The following is a 10,797-nucleotide window of genomic DNA, read 5'->3' on the forward strand; positions in this document are numbered from 1 at the left end:
TAAACCGATCTGTTCTGATTCAATGTTAAAACAAACGAAAGCAGCTGTTAGAGAATTTACTTTCGCCCAGTCATTCTAAACAAATAAACAACTGATTATTTAAAAATATCAATGAATGTGTTCTCTCACCTTAACTTAGGTCAATAGTGACAACCCTTATCAACCAAACGAGCGGATATTGCTTGTATTTGTCTATAGTTCCAGGGGCCTGTGTGCGCTGCTTACTGTTTCTCATATAAATTCTCTGCTCACGAAACTTATTTTGCCTAATTGAAACCATTGGATTGACGCAACACATATCGCCATACATTGATTAGATCATTGAAAGATGAATATATTTAGTTCATTTCGTGTTACCGCGGGTATAACATATAGAAAAATGGCGTATTCAAACACAAACGACAAATATGACTTTGTTATGAAAGGTAGAAAAATCCTTGGTGCAGCGCTTAATTATATGTATGTATAATATAAACCAAATTATTTAACCAAATGTACATGGTAATAATTCCAAATCTCTTCAGGGATATTGTCCGCACACGGAACGTGGAGGTACCAAAAGAACCACTGCTATTCCTTAAGCCGACAACATCATATGTAATTGAAGGCAATCCAATTGTTGTATGTATTTTCAATGACTATAATATATTTTAAATCTTATACATTACATATGTATATATATATTTAAAGATTCCTAAAGTGTTTACCAAAGTTGCACATGAAGTTGAGTTAGGTGTCATAATTGGAAAGCAGTGTAAGAATGTTAAAAAAGAAGAAGCTTTCAACTACATAAGTGGTTATTGTCTTGCTCTTGATATGACTGCGCAATGTAATTTGGGATTAGCAAGAAAAAATGGTCATCCGTGGAGCTTGGGTAAAGGTTTTGACACTTCAACTCCGGTTTCGGGTTTTATATCTAGGAACGACATTAAAGATCCTCATAAAGTTCCACTATGGTTAAAAGTGAATGGAGAGCTACGTCAGCAAGGCAATACTGAAGATCTTATTTTTAAAGTGGACGATCTTATAGCTTACACTTCAAAGTATATGACACTTGAACCAAACGATCTTATTCTCACTGGTACACCAGATGGTGCGGTTCCTGTTAAAGCTGGTGACGTAATTGAGGCCGGTATTGGAGATGACTTAAAGATTGTATTTGAAGTTGTAGACGAATTTTAAAAATCATATTGTCGCTAGTAAATTATGTATATATTAATTAATTAAATATACATATATACTAATAGAGGCATGTACAAAATTATACTAAACTATGTAATAAGTTGATTAATTTGTTATCTTAAATTTATTAAAAGTTTGTTGTTCATATCAGTAACATTCATATTGTTTCGCGATGTTGCTTAAGTCTATCAATATTTTCCATTACTGCAAGAAGTTCACGTTGCACATTCGCACTCTCCAATACTAATTCTAAACAATTTTTGAATTGTTCAGACGCTGTTCGTAAGCTACTAGGTGGTAACAAAGTGAACCAATGCATCGGCTCAACGAATCCTTTGTCTTTATCGACGGTATGTCTCCTGTAAGTTAAAATAAAATTAAATTATTGTATCTGGTTTCGTATTACAATTCAAAAATGATATAAGATACTTACATTAAACTGTACTCCACACTTGATATTTTTGTATCATTTTTCTTCTCTTTCAATCCACAAAGTGCATTAAATGTGTTACTATTTTCAGTAGGAATGTGTGCCGAACTAATAGTTTGAGATCCTTGAAGGTAGCGTGTTTTGGCTAACATCAACTGTCCACTATTCATTAATCTTTCAATATTCACTCGACACGTTGTGTATTGTTCTATCAAATCCAACATTTCTAAATATAAAAGGTCAAGTAAATTTCCAATTTCTGCTTTATTTGATGACATTTTTAATAGATTATTTATTTAGACAAAATAACTTGATGGTTCGTACAATTTTCCAATCAGACGAATCAGATGTAGATATCTCCATTTGTCAACATATCATATGACTGCATTTTGATATCGATTCATTCACCATTGAACGATAAATAACACTATTGTGATCTGCTTATTTGAAATCCATGTGTTGATCGCAATTAGTATGTACATTTGTATATATTTATAGTTGTGTTTTGGCAGTTGAAGTACAATTTGTTGAATGGACAGTGTTCCTGTAAAATAAAATTAATCAAAAACATATTAAAAACTAAAGTTAATACGCATTGTAATTTATAGGTTTTAATTCGTATAACACGAATTTTGAATTTAAGGTTAATATGTTTTGTAATTTATAATTCGTAATTAGTACAATGGGAATTTTGATATTATAATTGAAGGTAAGATTTGGGAAAATGCGTATTGATATGCTCTTTAGATAAATTTCTTGAAAAATATATAACATTTCCATAATAATATGGTGAGAATAAATTGATAACTTGGATGTAGTAAGTAGTAATCAATGAATCTTGATAAATAATGGAACTAGTGTACGCGGACTATGTGCGCTGACCTAAATTAACACTAGTGGAGAAGTTTATATCAGTTATAGTTAAAGCTTTTAAATTTAATCATTTAACATCATAATAAATAATACTATACAATCTTTAATAATTTTATTCGACAGTGAGTAGTGATGAAAATGGAAAGCGAATTAAATCATGATTTACCTCCGAGTTCAGCTTCGAAAACCGAGTTGCGTAAACGACCCCAAACCTTGGAAAAACAAACTAAAAAGTTTAATTTTAAGGCAGATACTATTGAATGTAAGGAAGAACGACACGAACAAAAAAATGGTCATCTGGGAAGCGAATTTTTTCTAATGGTATGGTACACATTCGTCACTTTCTATTTTTTTTTTTTTATGTAAAATTGGTTTACTAACATTACTGTATTCCCAAACTTTCTCAAAAACACAACTTGCTTGTTCATATCTACTGACTAATGTTCTGCTACTAGATTCAGTAATAACAATTGATCTTTCACCTTATACTGTGCAAAAGATCAATAATAGTAACTATCAAAAACATATTTGTGTGCATTATTTTGTATGACTTTGTATACATATAGTAAGAATTCTCAATAAACTTTTGACATACATTCATGTTGTAACAATGTTTAAATTTATCAAAAAATATTCACAAGAATAACTTTCTATCTTTTACCCTAAATACATACATATCTGCAAATAATACGTTGTAAGGTTTTCATGGAGTTATGTTAATGTTATTCTCTTCTGTCCAAAATACATCTTATCAGCATACTCGATTGCCTCAGATAAAAGCACCGATTGCAATTACGTCAGCAAAAAAGACAACTGAAGTAACCACAGTACTAATGAACTCTAATCGGAATGTTGTTATACCCACGAATCGGCGTTTCAGTGAAAGTTCAGCAGATGAGTTGTACAGAAGTGAAGAGCCAATTAAGCAGGCTGGTTTAAATGAAAGCATGTGGTGCAACGATTTGGTTAATACTAATAACACTACCGCTCAGCTCTCCAATAGCAGAAAATGTCCGCGATTTTATAATGATGACGAGGATGAAGGGGACAGTTGTTGTTGTTTTTATGGAGGCCATAAAAGAAAACGTTTAAGTGACGCTATCGACGTTGGAATACGTGTAATGCTAGTATTTATTTTTATGTAAGTATTTACTTCTTTTTATAGTTAAACATAAGCTCCATATTACAAACTAAAATGTTTGTTTTATTATTCGGCAAATATTTGTATGTACATATAAAAAAAAATCTGATTAATATCAAAGATATCGCAGAATGATTCATAACTTTTTCGCAAGTCACAATTAATCTACAATTTTACCTATGTACATGTTTCTCTTTAAGATCGCTGGAGACAACAAAGCCATTTAAACGAAAAGTTCATCCCGAGGAGATGTGGCTGTATAAAAATCCTCGTACTCCAGACATAGTTTCAGCTCAAGCACTCATATTATCTGTGATATTTGGCCCTTTATTTGTGACATTATTCCATTTGTGGCTGACGGGGAATCGGCGTGACTTTCGCGCTGCAAGCTGGGTTTGGACTTTGGCGCTTGGATTAAATGGGCTGGCAACAAGTCTCTTAAAAATAACAGTTGGACGTCACAGACCCGATTTCTTTTACCGTTGTTTTCCTAATGGTATTGTAGTTATCAACAACGCGACCAATTCAAATGGTTCACTGGACTATTATAATTGCACAGGTGATTTACGTCAAATAGGTGAGGGCCGTAAAAGTTTCCCCAGCGGCCATGCATCATGTAAGTATAGACTTGCAAACAATTTCTAACTGTTTGGGCGTATTTCTATATTAGACATTTTCTTCATTATTACAGTTGCTTTTGTTAGTTTCGGCTTCATTGCTATGTATATTGGCGCCAAACTACATGCTATGAGTGCACGCGGGCGCGGCCAGTCTTGGCGTTTATGCGTCTCAATTTCACCATTAATTTTAGCAGCATTAATAGCAGTTAGTAGGACTTGCGATTATCATCACCATTGGGAGGATGTTGTTGCCGGTAGTTTAATTGGATTGTTTTGTACTTATGTAGTTTATAGACAATATTATCCTTCATTATACTCGGTTCATTGTCATCGCCCCTATTTGAGAAAATGTGGAAGAGTGTCACATGCTGATAATCAGTTGAATCCACGATCAATGTCAAAAGAATATTTATCTTCAAAAGAAAATAGCGAAGTGAACGATCTTCTCGAAGATGAACGCCGTCGACTTATTTAAATATAATGTGTGTAAAATACCTTTGTTTTCTATATAAGTAGAATATTTATTTGAAATTCCAAAAATATATTTAGATTTAGTAAATATTGTAGATATATCGAAGTATTCAATTCAATTTTAATTTGTATTATATAAATGTGGATGTATTTCTGACAATTGTACTTAATCGTTCAGAGTTAATGGTTGTTGTACCGGTTATCTGGCCCTACTTGAACTGGCACGTATGAATCAGTTGCCATCGAAGTCATCTTGGGAGGCCCAAGAAACGAGCTGTTTAAACCACATGGAACCAAACGAAAAAGGGTGTTAGGTGGGCGGGGTTCATTGATCATGCAAAGAGGTGGTTAATGTCTTGCGATACTTACGTAGGATATGTCGGTGTCCAGTCAGGATAGGTAAGATTTTAATCTACTACAGTATCCAGAACAAAGTTCCTTTCTAATTCAAATATTCCATGACACTGGGGTGATTCCAGAAAGTTTACTATTGTATTAAAATCCCGATTACTTATTTATTTTTTTTATTGTTTTACCCAAAATTTATTTTCAAATGAGTATATATTTTTTTATCATAAATGTTCATTACTAAAAATGTATTAATTAAGAAAAATTATGAATTGAATGATTGTAAGAGGAGCTGTTTCTCACGTTCCTTCTTCTTTACTATATCCAAACTCCGTTGTTTCCATGTACTTTTACGTAGTTTTATTGGTCTACTGCCCACGTAACGACCATCCATTTCCTTCATAGCACGTATAAAATCTGCTGGCTCTCGAAAACTAACAAAACCAAACCCTTTGCTTTTTCCAGTCCGCTTATCGCGGATAACACGTGCTCGTTGAAATGACGGATACTTATTAAATGTTCGGGTTAAAACTTCGTCATTTACATCGTTACCCAAATCACCGCAGAATATGCGAAAATCATCATCAGGCCAATCTGCTAATGAAGAGTCCTCCCAGACAGTTCCACCCGCCACCCGTACAGTCTTGCGATCTTTCTTCTTCCGTTCTGTTGTTTGAAATGACTGTAAAGCTGATGACGCTCTGGCAGCTTTGATTGCTTCCTCTGCTATAGGATTGGGACCAGATTTTTCAGCTTTTAGCTTCTTTAATTTTTGAGTGACATCAAATTGTATGGCATTAATGTCGATATGCGGTGTAGCTGATATATTCACCGATTGTCTGCTTTGGTATAGTTTTGGGGCACTACTAACCACGACCGGTGTGGCTGTAATAGAAGTAGTTGACGGTGTTGCAGTTTTCAATTGTCCACTATTATTTACTTGCGTAGGAACAAAGGTGGACATAAATGTTGGTGGTGGAAGGACAGTCGGAGCTACGGCTACACGTGGATTAACTTGCAAAGATGCAAATGAAGATGTAGAAGTGGTCGAAGATGTTGACATGCCTTGGGGGTGTTGTTGTAACTTTTGCTGAACTTGGTTATACGTATTCGCTGCAATTATTGGTCTTACTTGGGAAGGAACAAATAAATTCCTCGTAGGCTGTGATGCAGGTTTAGATATTTCTGCCTCGAAACGGGAGAGTTCATCCTCAATATATCTGCGCTTAGTAGCCATTTTATGAAATTAAATTAATAATAACTACGGAAACCTTTATTTTCATTAACCATATAACGTCTATATATCAACAAAAACTTGACAATTTGTACACTGAACAAATAATATCGCTCATACATTACATTATTGTGACCTTAATTGTCGGAATAGTGTTGCAAAACAATAAATTGTTCTATCATCACTGTTGTTCTGTCAGTATTATAATTATTCAGATACCTGTGGTGAATTTTTGGGTAAAAAATATCACATTATGAGGTTATATTTTAGAAACGATTGTTTTTAACTAAAAACATAGATTCGAAAATAAAGTAAAAAATGAAAACTTATCTGCCATACTTTTTTTTGAAGTAACAGTTAAAGGTTTCGAAAATTAATATATAATATAAAATTATTATTTTATTTCTAAAGTAAAACGTAAAAAAAGATACAGAATACAATAAATGTAGAATAATTAATTAATTTTCTTTTAAGTAAAGAAGTTAGAAGACACATTCAGACACATGCGAATAGCATTAATATATTCACAATTAAGTAATGAGCAATAATTTATTTGATAACTACTTATTGTGAATTAAACAATATTAAAGAAGGAAATGCTATATACAAGTATTTTATATTATTGATATCTAGACGCTCTTTTGTATTTATTTGTTTGCATCGAAATTATATTTGCAATGAATATAACAAACGGCGTAAATGTTTCAGTAGAAACAACTTGTGAAAATCAAATTCAAGAAATAACATACGACGGCACAGAAATTTACCAACCGTGAGTGCGTTGAACGGTCTAAAGAAAATGTAATAATAATAAATTTTTTTCAATAGTCCTCCAACTTTATCCGAAACATTAACCCGCTGTGCTGCCCGGATAGATTTTAGTAAAACATCATTAGATGACTTAAAAAAAGAAGATAAATCAGTTGAAGATGAGGCAAAAGATTCATCACAATTTCAACCCAGTCTTTGGCCATGGGACTCAGTACGAAACAAACTAAATGATGCTTTTACTGAAATTTGCGTTCTATCTGACGTAATTTCTATAGCCAAAGATAAACGTTATTTAGTTTTGGACCCAGTACCGGAAGATCCCGACGAGGTAAAACCTATCGTGCAAGTTTATAGTCGTAAAAAAGCTTTAGGTCAAGCAGCACAAGTTCTTTTGAGTGGTGCTGAAAGACTGAGAAACTCCCACAGCGAACAACGCAATCGCAACGTAACAGACTTTCATATAGAATTGTTGCGGTTAAGACAGAATTGGCGACTAAAAAAAGTTTCAAATGCGATTATTGGAGATTTAAGTTATCGAACAGCTGGATCAAAATACGGAATGAGCGGTACATTTGAGGTTACTAAGGCCGAAGATTTAGCTGAAGAGGATGCGGCTGCTGGTAGCACAGGTAGTGGAAATAATGGTTTACCGACTCAATCGCCAAAAACCACATCATCCCTGCGCGTAATCGTACCAGCTGAGCTGCAAGGAGTAGCATATATAAAAGTTATAACTCAGAAAGACCAGGAAGATTTATGTACTGCGAATGTAAATTTGATGGGACACGGACCGAATATAACACAACAGGTAAAATTTCGGTAAAAAATTAACCATACAGATCTGTATCTTAAACGCTTCAAACAAAATTATCTTAATAAAAATTAATAGGCCGGTGTGTGGCAGAAGACATTGGAATTCGCGCAAAATGTACTTTTTTGTAAAGAACTTTTCAGTCAACTTGCGCGAGAGGCAATTCAATTACAAGCTCCCATACCACATGTTGTAATTGGTAATCAAATTCGTGCCACTTTACTACCAGGGATACAGCTTATCATCTCACTTTGTCATTCTACAACGTTCGATTCAAGCCAACCAGGACCTATTAACGATCATGATCATGTACTTGAACACTCGTTGCATCAACTTTTACGTGAAGTGCATCACAAGAATTCACATCATCCTTTTCCCCATCCCACCAGTGGCCCATTAGGACCTAGTAAGAAGCGTATGCTCGCTGGCCCGAAAGCGGCAGATCGTGAAAGTTTATTAGAAATGACAAAATCACAAACGATACTGGAACAAATAATAGCCCAAGCTCAACATATATTTATGCGAAAGCGCACACAATATGTTTTGGACACTTTGGCACGGGATGTAAAGGACCCTCAGATCGTGTCGCATTGGAATGCGATGAACAGTCCTATAATGTCATGTGTGAAAATCAATATTGTAACACACGGGTAAGAAAAATTAATTTGTCTAAATTTTAATGAACTCCTATGTACATATAAACTGTTATATTAAATAAATTTCTTTCATAGATACGACACAATTAACCGGACTTCGTTGGTAATACATGTTAAAGAGCGTTCACTAAAATGCATTTGCCGGGATGGCCGTGTAATGCATCTCTCTTATGAACCACAAGAATTGCGTGACCTCATCCTGTGTCAGATCAATTCACATCAAATATCGTGTCTTCTGAATTTGGCACGATGTATGGCTTGGACGGTACTATCAAACAGCAATAATCTCGGAATTGGAAAGGTGGAACCACTAGGCAATGCTAGTTCATGTTTATTGGCATCGCCAAATGGTGATCGCATGATTGCGGTACAAATACGTTGTGACCCACAAATTGATGTCAAAGTTTATATTGCCCGTAGTCCACGTCCAGATTTTATTCCAAATCCACTAGTACCAGAAAAATTCTGGGAAAATTTGGGAGGCCATTTTAAGGAGGTAAGTGAAACTAATATTATACATCACATGTATACATATATTAGCGAACATTTTTTACTAATATACTTCAGGTGCGTTTCGATAAAATCGAAGGCAAGAGTTTCCTCAATAAAATGGAGTTTGTAATGGCCGCTCTTACTAGTAACTCTGTCTGAAATTGCTGGTTTGTAGAATGTTTTAACAGATACTAATTTAAGTTTAAAAATAAAATAAAGTGAACATAAATACCATTGGTTTTTAAATACAAAGTATATAATTTAAGTTATTATCAGAATAACATTAGAGAAATTCTGTATTTTCCATAAAACATGTGTTACTCACAGATAGAAGCTGACAACATAACAACAAACTTGACACGTAACTAAGGCAAACAAATAATTTGCTAAGCGCTCTAAGAATGTTAGCAAAGTTGAACAAAGGAGTAACTAACATTAATAGTATGTACATACACATTTCTCGTAACTTCATTACCGCATAACAAACTGTTGGGCTTTCGCAAACAGCACTCTTCAAAAACTTGGTGGCAATATTTTATACTTTTACTATAACGCCAATCGTTCTAAATTTCATAAAACAGGAAATAAGTGAATAAATCAATAAAAACATATATATAAAGTATGCTAAGGAGAGGAGTCGTTATATAAAATTATACAAATAGTTTTATTGAATGGCACCTTGGAATTGGAGAAACCCTTGTACATCCGCAACAACCGACAGTGATGAATCAACACAAACACCTCCGCCTACACGAAAACGTGCACAAAATGATAATACCTTAAGTGCTATTCAAAATAAAAGTTGCAAACAATCTGATAGATGCGCTCAAAGTGACACAGGCACCGGCAACAACAGCAATCAGAATCAAAAAAAAAGTGCAACACCCATTTTATTTTCCACAAACCGGGGATTGTATTTACGTGTTCCTAAGTCTATGTCTAGGTCCTGTATAACTACCGGAGAATGCATACACGGAGGTGGAACGTGTACTCGAAATCCTACGCAAGACATGACAGATGGTACTTTAGTTAGTAATGGTGGTTCTGACTTTTCTTTGCCTTCCAAAGGTGCCTACGAAACACACTTTTGTGATTTGGAGCGTTGGGTGAGTACCAAATAAATGCTATCTATATACTTACATATAAGCGCATAATAAAATTTACACTGTACAGAGTACGAAACGTGCCAACACTATCTGCCTAGAGGATACCTTCATAGTGTCGCAACATAATAATCTACATAGTCTAATTGAACCGCCGGGGGAGAAAAACAATGTTTTCACCAATAAAATTCAACGTAGCGGAAGCATATTTTGCGTACCTAGCGGCAGTCGGCACGCACTGGTAATACCGCATAGAAGTCTCTACCAACGAAGCACAAGCATTCAAAGTACTTTTGAACGCTTCGGTGTGCAATAAATTTGTATTGATATAAGTTAATCTAATTAGGCTTTCAGATATCTATAGTGAATATGATTTATAAGAATCACGTTATATTTAATATATTTTTCTATAGCAACAAAGTTTTTAAATAAAGTATTTATCTACAGATATTAAAACAAAATTAAGCTTCTTTTTACTTTTTACAAATATTTTTGTTTTAAAACTTTATTATTTTCACTTTTATATTTTTTTTTAAGTTTTTATGTATTATATTGTTATGCCATTTGCAAATTGTATATAATTAACACTAAAAATACTTATTTTAAACATATTTGCATAATTCACCACCACATTTCAATAATTCGTTTTTATTCAGAATTAATTT

The 10,797-nt window shown here is 33.9% G+C and overlaps 6 protein-coding genes across 8 annotated transcripts; 4 read left to right on the forward strand and 2 right to left on the reverse strand.

The window, feature by feature from the left end:
- The first annotated feature begins 136 nt into the window (after window positions 1-136).
- Window positions 137-1,336, forward strand: LOC105221672 (acylpyruvase FAHD1, mitochondrial). The gene is made up of 3 exons (XM_029037899.2): window positions 137-459; window positions 525-621; window positions 691-1,336. The coding sequence occupies exons 1-3, from the start codon at window positions 329-331 to the stop codon at window positions 1,180-1,182; spliced, it is 720 nt and encodes a 239-aa protein (XP_028893732.1). The 5' UTR covers window positions 137-328; the 3' UTR covers window positions 1,183-1,336.
- On the reverse strand, window positions 1,280-2,076 carry LOC105221670 (uncharacterized). 2 transcript variants are annotated; one of them, XM_054236171.1, is made up of 3 exons: window positions 1,937-2,076; window positions 1,616-1,838; window positions 1,280-1,541 (listed from the first exon to the last, which is right to left on the reverse strand). In XM_054236171.1, exons 2-3 carry the CDS (start codon window positions 1,834-1,836, stop codon window positions 1,340-1,342), a joined length of 423 nt encoding a protein of 140 aa, XP_054092146.1. In that variant the 5' UTR covers window positions 1,837-1,838; window positions 1,937-2,076; the 3' UTR covers window positions 1,280-1,339. The 2 variants fall into 2 exon arrangements, with proteins under 2 accessions (XP_054092146.1, XP_011197114.1); XM_011198812.3 differs by lacking the exon at window positions 1,937-2,076 and having other exon boundaries at window positions 1,616-1,909.
- A 61-nt stretch (window positions 2,077-2,137) lies between these two features.
- Window positions 2,138-4,882, forward strand: LOC105221669 (phospholipid phosphatase 5). The gene is made up of 5 exons (XM_011198811.3): window positions 2,138-2,321; window positions 2,609-2,806; window positions 3,241-3,626; window positions 3,827-4,242; window positions 4,318-4,882. Exons 2-5 carry the CDS (start codon window positions 2,618-2,620, stop codon window positions 4,719-4,721), a joined length of 1,395 nt encoding a protein of 464 aa, XP_011197113.2. The 5' UTR covers window positions 2,138-2,321; window positions 2,609-2,617; the 3' UTR covers window positions 4,722-4,882.
- Window positions 4,883-5,279: 397 nt separating this feature from the next.
- On the reverse strand, window positions 5,280-6,416 carry LOC105221668 (RNA-binding protein 42). The gene has a single exon (XM_011198809.3). The coding sequence runs from the start codon at window positions 6,300-6,302 to the stop codon at window positions 5,331-5,333; it is 972 nt and encodes a 323-aa protein (XP_011197111.1). The 5' UTR covers window positions 6,303-6,416; the 3' UTR covers window positions 5,280-5,330.
- A 444-nt stretch (window positions 6,417-6,860) lies between these two features.
- Window positions 6,861-9,496, forward strand: LOC105221667 (mediator of RNA polymerase II transcription subunit 17). Of its 2 annotated transcripts, XM_054236119.1 has the most exons (6): window positions 6,861-7,071; window positions 7,128-7,878; window positions 7,960-8,531; window positions 8,613-9,033; window positions 9,105-9,196; window positions 9,357-9,496. In XM_054236119.1, exons 1-5 carry the CDS (start codon window positions 6,977-6,979, stop codon window positions 9,186-9,188), a joined length of 1,923 nt encoding a protein of 640 aa, XP_054092094.1. In that variant the 5' UTR covers window positions 6,861-6,976; the 3' UTR covers window positions 9,189-9,196; window positions 9,357-9,496. The 2 variants fall into 2 exon arrangements, with proteins under 2 accessions (XP_054092094.1, XP_011197110.1); XM_011198808.3 differs by lacking the exon at window positions 9,357-9,496 and having other exon boundaries at window positions 9,105-9,252.
- A 197-nt stretch (window positions 9,497-9,693) lies between these two features.
- On the forward strand, window positions 9,694-10,594 carry LOC105221665 (uncharacterized). Its single transcript, XM_011198806.3, has 2 exons — window positions 9,694-10,135; window positions 10,203-10,594. The coding sequence occupies exons 1-2, from the start codon at window positions 9,701-9,703 to the stop codon at window positions 10,446-10,448; spliced, it is 681 nt and encodes a 226-aa protein (XP_011197108.2). The 5' UTR covers window positions 9,694-9,700; the 3' UTR covers window positions 10,449-10,594.
- Window positions 10,595-10,797: the final 203 nt, after the last annotated feature.

This window comes from Zeugodacus cucurbitae, chromosome 2 (genome assembly GCF_028554725.1).
Source record: "Zeugodacus cucurbitae isolate PBARC_wt_2022May chromosome 2, idZeuCucr1.2, whole genome shotgun sequence".
Classification (NCBI taxonomy): Eukaryota; Metazoa; Arthropoda; class Insecta; order Diptera; family Tephritidae; genus Zeugodacus; species Zeugodacus cucurbitae.